The sequence below is a fragment of the Triturus cristatus genome, chromosome 10, assembly GCF_964204655.1.
Source record: "Triturus cristatus chromosome 10, aTriCri1.1, whole genome shotgun sequence".
In the NCBI taxonomy this organism is placed as follows: domain Eukaryota; kingdom Metazoa; phylum Chordata; class Amphibia; order Caudata; family Salamandridae; genus Triturus; species Triturus cristatus.
In genome coordinates this window covers 218310671-218326414 of record NC_140593.1, presented here as the reverse complement: position 1 = coordinate 218326414, position 15744 = coordinate 218310671, and the positions used below count along the sequence as shown (strand labels likewise).

Below are 15744 nucleotides of genomic sequence, written 5' to 3'. Positions count from 1 at the left end.
ACACAGAGCATGCGAAGAAGATCTTGCAGAAACTACGGGAAAACAGTTTGTTTGTTAAATTGGAGAAATGCGCCTTCAGTGTTTACTCGGTGGAGTTTTTGGGGTTTGTGCTAGCACCAAGTGAAGTGACCATGGATGAGAACAAGATTAAGGCAGTGTTGGAATGGGAGTCTCCTAAAAATGTAAAGGATGTGCAGAGCTTCATCGGATTTGCAAATTTCTATAGGAGATTCATTCCAAACTTTTCTCAGAAATTGATTCCAATGACTAGATTACTCAAGAAGGGAGTTCATTTTGAATGGACCTCGGAAGCAGAAGAATCATTTAATCAGCTAAAAAAAGACTTCACCACGGAACCAATATTACTTCATCCAAATCCATCAGAGCCATTTTTTGTGGAAACTGATGCCTCCAATTGGGCATTGGGAGGTGTGTTGTCGCAAAGACACAAAAGCACCGGACAACTGCATCCAGTAGCTTATCGTTCTAGGAAATTAACAGCAGCGGAAGCCAACTACACAATTACTGAGAAAGAGCTGTTAGCTATCAAGGATGCGTTCAAGGAATGGAGGCATTACCTGATGGTGGCAAGACATATTGTGACCGTTTATACTGACCATCGAAATCTAAAATTTCTGAAGTCAGCCAGAACTTTAACCCCCAGACAATTACGTTGGTCCTTATACTTCGCGGATTATGATTTTGTCATTACCTACCGTCCTGGTTCACAAAATGGTAAGGCCGATGCCTTGTCCCGAAGAGGAACAGGAGAGTTTTCAGAAGAAGTCAAGGTACAGACCATCCTACCAGCAGAAAAGATCATTGGGGCAGTTTTGAGTGAGTCGCCAGAAGAACAAGATCAGGTATCAATGACTATGGTAGAAATGGAGAGTTGGGTCGCAGAAGATCCAGAGCGAGAGATACGAGGAGGTTTGCCATATCATCATGGAGCACTTTACCTGCCTACACGCGAAATGCAGCAGAAAGCCTTGAAGGAAAGTCATGATGACATATTGGCTGGGCATAAGGGCATTGCAAAGACTGAAGACTTGGTGAGACGGCGTTTTTGGTGGCCCGGCATCACAAAAGATGTGAGACAGTATGTAACCACTTGTGAGACTTGCGCTAGGGGAAAGTCGGAGAGGCATGCGCCTAAAGGGTTACTGCACCCCTTGCCAACCCCCCCTCACCCATGGCACACAATAACTTTAGATCTCATAGTTGATTTACCATCCAGTAAAGGGTATGACACAATTTTGGTGTGTGTAGACGCATTTACTAAGATGGCTCACTTCATACCCCTAAAAGGGGTTCCCACATCCGCAACCTTGGCACTGGCTTTTAGTCAGAACATAGTTCTGGCCCATGGTATCCCTAAGGTGTTGATATCAGAAAGAGGTTCCCAATTTTTATCCCACTTCTGGAGAGCCTTTACACAAAAGTTGAGTATTGATACTAGGTATACCACCAGCTACCACCCAGAAACCGATGGCCAAACCGAGCGAACCAATCAGGAACTAGAGCAGTACCTAAGGTTGTGTATGTTAGACCAAGAAGGTGATTGGCCGGATTATTTGTGGGCAGCAGAGTTTGCACATAACAATGCAAAAAATATGTCTACCGGTTACTCACCTTTCTATTTGAACACGGGTAGGCATCCCCATCAATCTCTAAGCTTTCAAGATGTAGACTTGCCTGCGGTAACTGATTTGGTAGAACATCTAACACGAGTACATAAATCAGCCACAGACAATTTAACCAAAGCAAAGGCCAGTTATAAATTCTATGCAGATAGGAAAAGAAGAAAGGAACCAGATTTACAGGCAGGGGATAAGGTTTGGTTAAACACGAAGAACCTTAGACTCAAGGGAGTAAGGAAGTTTCAGCCTAGATTTGTAGGCCCTTATTTGATTGAGAAGAAGCTAAGTTCGGTCAATTATCAGCTTCAATTGCCTAAAGGCTTACGGGTTCACCCCGTGTTTCATGTCTCTTTATTAAAAAAGGTTTCAAATGCCTTGAGTAAAAAGACCCCCAAAACCCATCCAAACTGAGCAGGGAGAGGAATTTGAGGTACATCAGGTATTAGATGCTAAGGTACGAAAAGGACAATTGTATTATTTGCTGGATTGGAAGAACTATGGGCCTGAGGAAAGATCCTGGGAGCCATCCTCTAATGTTCATGCACCTCATTTGATTAAGGAGTTTCATAGAAGATTTCCAAATAAACCCAAGCTGGGAGGAAGCTCTTTGAGAGGGGGTACTGTCAGGGCCATCAAACCAAGAGTACTTACGAAATAATGTCCTGAAGAAGAAGCGCTGTCCTTTTAGTTCATACAGAGATCAAACGATTCCCAAGATGGCTGCCGAGATAGGATCGTCAGAACAGCAGGTTAGCGCTCTAGCAGCGCTTGACAATCACGATGTTACAGGTGGGCAGCCATTACAACGGCGCACTTCACCAAGTTCCTGAGGAGATTAGGTCGTGCTTCAGAAACGCGTCGCGAAGTTAGTCAGGGTATTTTTCGTCGCGTTCTAAGCACTTGCGAGATTCAGAGCTGAATCCTGAGAGAAGAAGTTATCGAGCAATGGAAGTTTCCAAGTAAGACTGTTCTATTTATTTAGCACGTTATTTGCTGTGGAAGAAAAGAAGTACTACTTAGTTTTTGGTTCCAGTTTCCTTCAGTATTTCATCTCGTGCAACATAATATTTGAAAGACAGATATCCTAGAAAAGCGCAGCTCCGGCACTGGAAAATAATAGCGCTAAGAAAATTAAACACTTAAGAAGCATAGTTTGGGCAGTGAGTTCTGGGTAGACAATGAGTATTCCAGGTTGAAAGAGAGTTACGAGTTTAGCATTGAGTAGTTAGAGTGGCTAGACTCTCACAGTAGATACGAGGAAGGAAGATTATTTCACAGTAATACGAGAGAGAGAGAGATGTGAGCACCATAGATACAGATGTAGGTAGACATTCAGAGCAACGAATGAACTTGCCTTCAAACAGAATCCAGTTGAAGAGCGCAACCAGGGTCTTGAGGGTAAGGAGCCCCACCTCCCCTAGAAGAAGAATACAAGAGCTTAGAAAGGCAGTGGGGGAAGTCAGAATTACAGTAACAATGTTCCATATTTAGTTGCAGCGACTACTAAGAAACTACAAGATAGCAACCAAAAGAAAGAAGAGGAGCATTGGTCACAAAAGGATAGGGTAGGTACTCTGAGGGAGAATACATAGTACACACGTAAAAACAAATAGAGAAAAGAAGTACAAGGAGTATAATAATCCTTTTCTTTTTTAGAGAAGACAACACCTATCCTGTCCCTCAAAATAGATGGGCGAATAACCGAAGAACCGAGAAGGTAGAAAAGTGACTGTCTCTTCTCTGTCCAATTCCCCTTTCCCCCTCCAGAGTTCCTCGGTGTCATCGCATACTAAGGGCGTTGAGCACTGGGAAGGCTGGGAGTGGCATTGGGAACTTTCGACATTCTGCTCCTGAGCGAGAAGAATAAGGCATCCTGACACTGCTCCTGTTGGTGGTTGTTTCAGATGTCTTGTTTTCTTGTAATAAATCTACTTATTGGATTCACTGCTGTCTGCCTCTTCACTACATAAATTTGGCGACGAGTGGGAGAAGGCAAAAATAAGGCACCACTCAATAATTCAAAATTGCTTGTGTTGTGCTGAAGACCCGTTTTGTTCGTGTAGCTGTTTCTACTCATGCCAGGGTCGTCGGCTCATTGAACTATGTCATCCGACTTCTGGTAGGATTTATATTTTTAGATTTTGCACTTCCTCTGCTTCTTCACTACATTCTGGTCGCTGAACTACACGTGTGTAAGTAGTGTTAGTATGTATTTATACTAACAAATGCATCATGGTAGTAGGGAGGGCGACCTCTCTGGCGCAGCTCATACAATGTCCCGGGGTGTGCATTCGCTGGACATTTGTGTTTGCTATTAGAGGTTGGTGCGTGGCTTCCACCCTGTGATAGCAAATACTTGTTCGACTACTTGAAGCGAGAGGAGGAAAACCTTGTATCAATGTAATACAGGGGATGCGGATGGTAAAAATGGAGAGAAAAGAACAAAAAAAAAAAAGCCGGGTCTCACCTGTTTTTTTTAAATGAGGCCCCTGGTGGGTGGGTAATGTTCCGTGGCCAATCCAAATATTATATTGCGGGGTCTCTGTAGGACTGGGGATCTTAATGTCACATGTAAATTAGGTGCGGAAGGGCACAGAGACGTTTTGCAGCCTAGGGGAGCGCCACCTTCCCAGGTATGTTTACTAATTGTTGGGGGGGTTCGAGGCCAACTGAAGTCTGGGGATCGCCACACTCCGGGTCTTTATTTAAATATGCAGGGTGGGCCTCAGCAGTTCCTGAAGCCTCGGTGGTCCTAGGCAGTGCCTTATTTGTTCTGTAATCACATGGGCAGTACTTATGGTGTTATAAAGTGATACACTCAAAGAACTCTTGCAGTTGTACAATTACCCAGGCTTCATTTGTCTAATAGTCAGTTAGATTATGTTTGGTAGGTGCACACTAATATTAAATAATGTTGTCCTTAAAATCTCCTATAAACAGATGATTTTCACAATGAACAATAGGCAAGTGTCGTCAGTAAAAGAAGACCTATACACTCAGTTATTTATTTGAAAAAATAAGTAACCTTTATTAAAATAGAAATAAATAGAAATGTAACTTTAATAGAACAGTATAATAAAAACGTGGGTTGGACTCCAGTGGAAGCAGCGTAGGAAACCTGCAAGACAAAAATGAAACATAAGTATGTGTGCTATGTGGAAGAGGTAAAGAAAGGTAGTCCGAATGAAAGGACCATAGTGAGAATGGAAGGGAGGGGGACTGGGTGGAAGGGAGAAGAGCAGGGAGAGTCAAAAGAAGAGAGGGAGGAGGAGACAGAGCGTTGGACTATTGCACCCAGCCCTTGGTGTTTACCCTCCTTCACCTGTTTGTCTAGGACGCTGGGGTCTGCGAGAAAGAGTGTGGTTCAGCAAGTCCTTAAAATTAAATACATGAGGCCAGAGATTGTGGGCCATATTGTGAAGGAAGGGCGATAACATTATCGCCACTTTATCGGCATGAAACTGCCGCTAAATCGGCGATAAGGGGTTGATAATTTGCCCTTGTGAATTTCCTTAGAAGCCCAGGTTCTGGTGTGAACCTTGGCTTCTATGGAAATTTACAAGGGCATATTATCAACCCCTTATTGTCGCTTTAGCAGCAGTTTCCTGTCGCTAAAGTGGTGATAACGTTATCGCCGTTGTTTGATAATATAGTCCTACATTATTAGCTACGGGAAAATCGCTTGCATGCACCTGTGCACCCAAGGTGCTGCACCCCAACTCCTTCCCCCGCACTGTGCTCAGTTGTAGGTCTTGCACACTGAGGCTTCACTGCTCACCTGCCACCACTGGTGTGTCCCACGACGTGTTGGTGCAAGCTCCTAGTCCGAGGTATGTTTGTACGCTAGACCAGGTCTCCGGTCGGGGACAGTGTCTTGATACCACGATGGAAGGTGTCAGAATGCCAGGTCATCATTGTGGGGTCAGCTCCCGCCCGCCCTTCTTGTGGCAATCAGTGGAATGTCTGAAAAGGGAGAAATAATTTAATGGTGGGAACGTCTGGAGGTAAATGAAGGTTTATTTCAAGCTTGATAGAAAATAGGAGTTGAGTGCATCCTTAGTTTTTGAAGTACGATCTACCAGCTGTTAGTGGTAATCGTGGTACAAAGAGGAGTTGGAGTGCACGAGAATACACAAGGTTAAATAATATGTTACGCCAACGTTCACATACAAAGGAACATAGCGCATGCTAGAAGCATAATGTGAGCATGTAATGCAGTGGCGGGAGCCTGTGTGCATGTACACTTAGTAAGGAGCTCACTGCAGTGTCCTAAAAGCCAACGCCACGTGTCTGTAGGGCAGCACTGCCCGCTGACTCAGGCCTACAGTACGATCCAGCAGGTCCTTAAAATTAGACCGATGTGACTGAATGAGGTCAGAGATTACATCATTACGCACAGCAACATCGCTTTTTCGCACGTGCGCACTCAGGGTGATGCACCCCACCCCACCTGCAGAACCGCCCTCAACAGGTGTCTGTAAAGCAGCGCTGCCCATAGGTTCAGGCCTACCTTATGGTATAGCAGGTCTTTAAAATGACAGAGTTGTGACTGAATGAGGTCAAAGATCACATAAGACATGGCAATATCGCTTATTCGCACGTGCGCAGTCTGGCTGATGCATCCCATCCCTCCCACAGCACCGCGCTGAAGATGTGTCTGTAGGGCAGCGCTGCCTGCTGGCTCAGGCCTACAGTACAGTCCAGCAGGTCTTTAAAATGAGACAGAGATGGGACTGAATGAGGTCAAAGATCACATCATAACACATGGCAATATCGTTTGTTCGGACCTGCGCAGCTAGGCTGAAGCACCCCACCCCTCTTGCCGCAGTGCGCTCAATTGGAGGCCCTGTGCACCCAGGCCGCTCTGCTTACCTGCTGTCATTGTTGTGTGGGGAAACACTACGGGCAGCAGTGCTCAAAATTCAGATGGAGTGTTGATTGCAGGAGAGTGTACACCTCATGGATCCCTTTTGTAGACGACGGGCAGTAGAGCCCGTGTTGATTGCCAGGATGGGGTATACCTCATGGATCCATTTTTTTTAATTGCGTATTGTGATATGCGAGGTGGGTGCGGCAAATCATTTGAGGTAGTGTGGAAAAAGAGGGATGTGTGGCGTCATAGTTATCCTATTTATACGTACGCAAAGTGGGCTGGGCTTGCGTACACCAGGCCAGCGCAGGGGTGTGAATAATTATTCCGGGGACTTGGGCGTTGTTCAGTTCCTGCCTGGCCTGGAGGTGTACTTATGTGTGTTTCTTTTGTAGTTTTGACCTTGCAGAGTGTGCAATTTAGATTAGTGTAGCATGTGTCGGGAGGGTGGAAACTATCGTTAATGAGATGGCATGTGATCTAGGATGTGCAATCTGACCGTGGCTGATGATGCTCCTTAGAGCCAGCAATACCCAGGCCGAGAGGCAGCACAATAATGTGCAGACACACACACCAGTTGCATCGTGTAACACATTTGTTTTTTGATGGAACGTTTGAGATGCATGGCAATCACACTTGGAAGGCTAATGTACATAGCATGAATATTGATCAAGATGATCGTTGCATGGTGTGTGTAGTATAAGATATGTGTATACAGGAAAACACTTTTCAAAAAAGCTTTCTAAGCAGAAGAGGTGTCTCTCATCAAACGCTGTAGAGAGAATGAGTAAAATGGGTGGGGTCGTACAACTGTTACAATAGGAAATGTTATGAACCAATCAAATGCTTTTTTTTAAGGTCACATGGCAATCTTGCACAGAGCGCGCAAGGAGGCTGCACCCGACGCGATTGTGACAAAACATATTTATCATAATATAAGTTTATTGCAGTTAGAAATATATAAATGTTTAAAATAATTTAGATTTTCGCGTGCTCTCATATACTGTTCAAAGTTATTTAGATATACTTTTGAGACTACCCGGCGCGATACTATAAGTCTGTGACGTAACACAGGGCCTGGCAGCGTGTACTCGTCGAATACGCAACGCGCAGCAGGCGCGACCCCATACGTACATGATGTAACGCGTGGCTTGGTACTGCGTACCCGTCGGATACCAAAGTAGTACATGGGGTGACTTCATGCGTATATGATGTTACGCGGGACGCAGTGCCACGAACTTGTCGGATACGAAATGCGCATCATTTATGAGTTTAGCAATATGGCATATAGGATTCATGTGGTGATGGCGCTTGGTACGCTACCGGTTTGGGAGTGCAGTTTTCTCCCCCCCCAAAAATATTTTAAAAAATTGTGAAGATCTAAAACATTACATGATTTTTAAAGTTAAAAACAAGAAGTATAATAGAGTTCCAAAATATTTCAAAATATAATAGAAAAAATATAGGTTTTATAAACATTAAAATATGAAATTAACATTTAAAAAACCTTCGAAATTCTCTGAAAAAAACCATAGGTTTTACAGACATTATAGTTAGGAATTAGCATTTAAAAAACCTTAGAAATTCACCAAAAAAACATAGCTTTCAGGGACGTTATAGTTAGTTGAACATTTGACTCATATAAAACCAGAGAAATTCGCCTGTTATAGTCAGTTGAGCTAACTATAACTTGCGCGCCCTTTCAGGCATCTTGCTTCCCGGTGCATTCAGCGTACCAGCCCGACTGCCTCTTCTCTTAGTTGATCTCCAGAAGCACACTTTTCTCACAAGGCGCTCCAACCCCTAGGGGAATCTCCCCTTCTTCCCTTCACGTCACTTCGAGACGTACCTTGCACCCATAGAAGCCCTGAAGAGTCACGGGACACTTCCTTTGTGTGACGACACACGTGTCGGCTGTTTTTTTTCTGTGTTGTTGCATCATTAAATACTTTCGAACAAATATACTGGTGTCAACCACTAAAATACAATACAAGACATTTCTACGAGTGTTTTATCCTCATAACGTGTGCCCAGGACTTTGTTCTCATTTACTGGGGTGGGTTTCATGACTCACACATCCACGGGGGTTACAGGGTATTTCCCCCAACCTGGCAGCACCCTCCACATTGCATACAGTATGCATACCAGCCTGAGCGCCAACCTTCCTGATAGATTAAAAACCCTACTGCGAGATAGTACTTAGAGGTAAAGGTAGGCCTGGTGTCCGATTCCTTTGTGTGTGCTGCCGTCAGGGTCCCTTGAAGTGTAATCATGGCAGGGCACAAATCCTCCCCCTCCGTCCTGTCGGGAAGACCCTCTCGCTCCACACCTGGGTCTCTGTTTTATGTCTGGAAGCAATACACAAAGCACCACAGGAGAGTCGTTCATAGTCATCTGACGCTGGACACCGGCAGAAGGACACATTTTGCTTAGGGCACAAAAATGCCAACTTCCTAAAAGTGCAACAACAACAAGGTGATCAATAGAATGCTTGAATTAATCTCAGCCACTGGCAGACGCTCAGCACTGCATCTCAATCCATTGTTTTTCTCCCGCCACGCAAATTCAGTTTGGACCCAGCCATATGCTAATCAGTTTAGACCCTGCTCCAATAGGAACAGTCTGGCCCAAATAGTCAGGCCAGGTCCTCCATGAACCGGAAAATGAGCAACCCAGGACTGGTTTCGCCCTTGTTATGCCTCATCAGCCGGACTGCACTGTTCCTATTGGTGCAGGATCAAGACTGATTTGCATATAGCTGGGTCCAACTTTCATCGTAATATTACACAGTTTCGCAATATTTGTTTTAACAGTCTTAAGAAAAATGAAAGGCTACATCATGCATGCTTCACATGCATAAGGACTGTGAGAAATGCAGTCCTGGTATATTGCTGATTAAATCACACAACTGTTATTTTGTAAACTTTAAAATTATGAAATGCTTTGTTGTTCATGCCAGCATTCAAAACTGTGACACAGATCTCTGCAGCAAGTTGTTTGTTATACTGAGAAATCTTACTGCAAAAGTTTATAACAATGGGATAAGCACTACTTATCACCTGAGCTTCCCCTATTCCGGCACTTTTCTCCCTTGTTGTAACCTAAAGAACTTCCCTTTGGGATTCATGATTTGGGAGGAGAGATTAGGACCGCTTCAGGCAGCAGAAAAATTTGGAAAGTTCCACAAATCGTCTAAAATATCCTTTGAAGGTTTGCGGATGCACATAGACCACTTTTTAGAAGTATCAAGCATGTAAGCGATGCCACCAACGCTCTCCGAATGCATTTCCAATGGTCTCATGCATGATATTTCAGGGACATCTCGTAAGATATCAGAGTATATCAACTGATGACCATTTATTACCATTGACATCATCAATGACATCACTAATTTAAATTGTAAATGTCAAGTACTGTTTTTAGCAGCTATAAAACTTTGCATAAATAGTGAAGCAAGACTGTTGAAGGTATGTGGGCTAGGATTTATAGATGAGAGCAATTATTGTAATATCCTTAATCATGTGAGTGGTAAGTTGATATCTGAGGTCATAAGTGATGTTGTCAATTATGGCCGTCTTCTCTGCAAAGAGCCAATAAGAACTGCTGCCCTTCGAGTCACTTGCAATACATTTGCTGAAATATAATAATTGCAGAAGGAAGACGTGCATTAGTACTTTCTATATACAGATTTCCTCGCAGCATACTTTTAGACAGCTATTCTGCATTTACATTTTTATGAAACGAATGCGGGAAAAAACTGTGTGTTTGTGACTTGTGTTGTTAGTAATAATGGCAATGGTGGTACGAGATGTACCCCTTGTGGGAAATTGTAGGGTGTTTCTCACCCCACCCGCCCACCCACGCACTTTTGTACCCACCATTTGCTGATTCCAGTTCAGGCCGTTTAATTTATCATTTTTACTGCTTTCAGCTCTGTTATTAAGAAAATATTTGAAGTGAAGCATACATTTTTGGGATCGCCCCAATAAACGTTGACCCCATTGACTAATGAGTTTGATGCTTTAATAGATTTGTGCAAGTTTGTGGAATGAGATCAAAGTTTTTGGTAATTCAATACGTGATATTCCCATGGACTAATAGCCTAAACCATACTCAGTCACAATATTCACTTCTGTAATACAATTTAAATGGGCAGAGAAGATGGCAGTCATGTTCAACAATCAGCATCATTGCTTCTGGCTAAAAGCACCATCCTGCGTTCTTTATTGTAATACAATAGATCCTGTAAAATAGGTTCTTGTGCAGCAAAGGAGGTGGTTGTGTCGCAGAATTGTTGAAATATTTTCCTTTACTTCTACTGTAGCATATGATGTTTAGTAAAGTATGTGATGTTTAAACATCACGTGCAAAAAGTGATGTGTCTGGCAAGAAAAAGTACATAGAAATCAAACTAAATGGACTTCTTTTTCTTCTTTAGGTTAAACCTGTTGCATTTGCCGTTCGAACTAATGTCGGCTACAGCGCTGCTCATGATGATGATGTCCCTGTACCAGGGTTGGCGATTTCGTTCGAAGCTAAAGATTTTCTCCATGTCAAAGAAGTAAGAAAAACAACCTTCCTATGCTTTGCTATGAAAACTGTATTGCTTTAGTTAGCTATAAAGTTCTTATAGGGCTTGTCTCTTGATTTGCGTCAGCTTAACGTATCTAATTTTTAACTTTGATAATTTAGAGCCGATATATTACTACATTGCGCTGACTGAATTCAACTTTCACAAAAGAATATGATAACATGATTTGAGTAGGGGGCTAAGTCATAGAAACAAATGATGTAACTCAGATGGCTCTCACTTGGGACTCCCAAAGTGCATGAACAAACCTAAAAAGTCTTGGTTAGGAATTTAAATGAGAACCTTTTAGGAGTCTCTGTACTAGCTTGGGAATGACCTCTACATTTTTTATCCTTTCCCCATAGGCTCTTCTATTTTGATTACACATAGGACACAATATTTATAGGAATATAGCCAAGTGATGCACCATGACATTAGTGTTTAAAGCTTCCATCTTCACCCTATTTACACTTCGCTGAACAAAATTGAAGCGAGCCAGGTTCTCCATCAAATATTTTGCCTGGTTTTTGGGGGAGTAGGGCAAGACTGAGTCGGGGTAGGGACATTTAAATCTTTGAATGCTACACTGCAAACACTGCAATCAATGCAAAAGATTATAAATGCCTAACACAGACCGCAAAAACAAAAGTTGGCCGAACTAGGCATGACTACACACCTTCTTGGGCAGTGCACAGTGGGGACAGAAAGTAGGATGTGATTTTTTTTTTTTTTGTCCACAACCTTAAGATAGCATCTATTCTTACCATACATCAGTTGATGGTGACGCTATATATATGATCTCAAAAGTAATGTCATTGATGATGTCATTTGAAATCATATCTGTGATGAAGTGTGGTAATGATGTGCATACGGCATGTGGATTGATTATGGTTTGCACGCCTATCGTAACTCGTGAATGTCCTTCTTTTTTAAATTTTGAATTGTAATCTTAATGTTGCTGAGTTTTATTTTTAAAAGGTATTACAAAAATCCAGGTAATGCAAATTGATCAATGTGATGGCAACAGCTGTGCGGGGTACTCCAACGTGAATAGCACAATCCTTATGAGCAATGTTCCCTAGAATGATTTTTGTCTGTGTGCGGCAGTGAAGGGTCTCTGTGGCCTACTTGCACTGAAGACACACAACAAATTACGCTGAAATAGAGTGCAGTGCCAACTAACTTAAACAAATAGTTGTTTCAAAATTAGTGCAAATTGGTGCATTTTGATTCAGTGTTGCATGTTGGAGTGGAAAATTAAGAGACAGTTGTAATATAATCATATCATAGACTAACATGGTTACATCACACCCGATTGATTGCATGCCTAATGTACTCCAGTAGTACCCGCACCCCACAGATAGAGAAATGAGAGGACTAAAACGTTTGTACGTTTATGAAAATTTACTTGGACAGCGTGATGTCGATAGGGACCTCCTGAAAGAGACAGCATGTATAGTAAGATATATGTGCAAACAAGCAGAAAGTGTATATTCACATTTTTTGAGAAACAAGTGTGAGTTTATTTTTGAAAAAAAGTCTTTCCACACCTAAATTTCCCATGTGTTATATCTTTCAAATACCTGTGCAAAATACATTTATAACTAAATGTTATAATCCACTTTAGAACATTGTGCAACGTTGCTCTTTTATTTGTAGTGGTGAATTCTAACCATGGTTAGTCCGCATCCACATATAATCTGTTGTCATATTAACATTAGGGTATAAGAACATAAATTGTAATAACGTGTAAGTGAAGTGCTAGATATTTAATTTTCTTAATGTAATCAAAGAATTAACGTAGTAGGTGTACGTGTTTAGATGAATCATATACATGTGAAGTGTATTCATGACTAATTAACTTTTCATATAAAAGCTCATATAATGTGTGTATATTAATGACTCATATATGCTTGTATTGTAGATGTGTGCACTGTTCTTATGTTAGCCAAATTTGATAGGCCTAACTTTTGTTTCTCCCTGTTCGCTCTTAAATTGAAACTGTTAATTAGGGTTTATGTGTCTGTGCAATATATATTTTTTCTTTTCCTTTTTACGTCTCTGTTGAAGGTGCAAGAATTTGTTCACGTTGTTTCAGGAGTTAGACATAGGAAGGAGAGGATGTCTTTGAACAGGCAGAGCTGTTAATGAAGGAGGATGTCTTCCATGTCTGGAAAGGCCTGGGAACCAAGGTCATCGAGCAAAAGTTTGGATGTATTGTTACTTCATGGAAAGTTGCCTATTAGGCAGTGCTCAACTGGACCAGGCAGTCAAGTGATGTAATTGGGGGCATGATTTTTGACTTTTGTAGGGATAGTGCCCAGGAGACTTCTGCCTTACCTGGAGAGGGGAGAGCATCTCAGAACGAGCTCTGTAGCTTACGCTACTCTGCACATTCAATGTTTGTAAGCTTCTTAGGGAGTCTTCACGTGCTGACACCTTTTTGGGAGCTTGCTTGGGGAATGCGAAGTAGGGAAGTCAGGATATAAGTAGAGCAGGGACAGATACTTCTCTTGCTTATTACCCACCAATGAAGAAGGCTCTGGATGTAGTTTGTATAATCATTTGTGTCTTGATTTTGGAATTGGTTATTCTGTGCATGTTGCACCGCTTACATTTTATTAGTAGGTTTGGTTTTGTATTAGTGCCCATGTATCTTTACACTCTCGTTTTAAGGTGTTTATATGTCCAACTGTTCTTGGCTTTATAATAAATATACTAAAATTCGGATTAGGAGTCTATGTTCCTTTGGGGTCATGGGAAATGGTAAAGTCTAATTGTCTCATGATTTCCCTCCCCTCCACACTTGCAAAGTAGACAACCAAGACCATCAGTCAGGGGTTTCAAAGTAAGTCTAGAATGTGGAGCCCGGCTCCATCAACATCATACATGGAAACATTTGGGAATACAGTGGAGAGAACAAAAGTGGAAGAAGTGAATTTCCATATTTCATTGCATGAAGTGTAGGATTGACTGGGCACATGATAGCTAAGTAAAAGCTGTTTTCAAAGCTGTTGTTTGCCTTAAAAATTGGGAGTCTCTAGCCTAAATCAGGAGGGTGTACTTGTCTGCAAAACACTGACAAGATTTCAGAATTTATAGAACGTAATCTTAGTCTAAAAAGCAAGTCTTAATGGTTTTGAAAGGTGTGGGTACATACCAAGGAATTTAAAGAGTAGTAACTATTGAAATGACAGAGTAGTAAGTAGTGTTGCCTGCTTTGTTGCATAAGTTCCTTGATATTCTGGGACACAAAGCAAGCATCTTTAGAAATGAGCTGAAACCATATAGTTCTGGTAAAAGTTCAAAGCGGACAGCACTTCAGAGTTGCGTATGAAACCAGTGCTTCTAATGTTTGCCTCTCGCCTTTCTCTCTTAGCTCTTTTATCTCTTCCTCATTTTTTTGCATTCACCTTACACTTTCTTCCACCTCGTATCTTGAGCTGCAGTCTGTTCCTTTCTTTGGTTGCTTTTGTTGTTTTTCGATTTCTTATCTCCTGTTGTTCTCATCCTCTGTCACTTCTGACGAACTCCTTGTCTGTCCCCAGTGCTTAATTTGTAAAAGAATAAATAGAGGTGCCCAGAGGTCTGCTCAAAAGCCTGCGGCCAGTACAATTAAATGCCAGTGGACCGAATAACAAGGCTACATAGTCTTAAATGCACCTCATGCCTCTTTAATCTACTACCATAGACTCCCTGCCCCAGCCCATTTATGCTGCTCACTATCTCACTAAATCGGCTGCTCTTACCCAGCTCTGAGCTGAGTATCTCTGAACCTTGATCAGGGTCCCAGCGGAGCACTATCACCCTATGTGAAATTGAGTGGCTCAGCTTCTGTGGACCATCAGGGCCGGCTTTAGGGTAGTGCGACATGTGCGGCCGCACAGGGCGCTGACCCGTGAAGGTGGCGCTAACCTCAGGGGGGCCGCTGTTTTTATCAATAACTTTTATGATTGGAGAGGATGGGCACTTTTTCCTGGTGGTAGTGAGAATCTGAGCAGGCGGTCATGGGGTGTAAGGGCGCCAAACAGGATTGTTGCACCGGGCACCACCAGCACTAAAGCCGGCCCTGTGGACCATGCACAGCATTGTCATGTTTGTAGAGCTAGGGCAGAGGACTTTGAGCACATGTGTAGACCATTCACATACCAGCATGGAAAAAATCACAACAGCGACAAATAGAATAAAATACAAATAAATGCTTACAGTTGTAGAGACAGAGACAATATCACCACTACAGTGCCAGGGCACGGGGAGCTCTATGCACCCTGATATCCTACCAGCTTCGCAAAAATAACTGAGAGGTTATTTGACAGTTAAGTCTGAACACTAGCCCCAAAGTGGTCGTTTAACCATGTTTCAGTGACTGCCAAGACCTGAAATGTATTATCAGGCAGCATTGAATGAACATCGTAGAGTGTGCCATAGCAGGCCGTATACTGATGTGAGTAAATGCAGAACGTTTAAGCCTGACTTAGGCTATGCTATCATGTTTTCTCTAGCCTGTTTGTGGATCATCATGACCATTATGGTAAAGTTCAAATGGTAAGATTAGATGGATTTTATCATCCTCCTGTGTCCTGTAGAGGGAAGATGGGAAGAAAACACCACGAAGAGATAAAATACCAGGTTAAAAGAATCCGCAATTCTCAAGCAGAAATAAA

The 15744-nt window shown here is 42.4% G+C and overlaps 1 protein-coding gene across 6 annotated transcripts in view; it reads left to right on the top strand.

The window, feature by feature from the left end:
- CACNB2 (calcium voltage-gated channel auxiliary subunit beta 2) overlaps positions 1-15744 on the top strand; it is a 598025-nt gene that overhangs the window by 450924 nt on the left and 131357 nt on the right. For all 6 annotated transcript variants that reach the window (XM_085630831.1, XM_085630835.1, XM_085630833.1 and 3 more), the window contains exon 3: positions 10949-11071. In XM_085630831.1, the coding sequence (XP_085486957.1) occupies positions 10949-11071 (123 nt within the window). The remainder of the gene's footprint in view (positions 1-10948; positions 11072-15744) is intronic.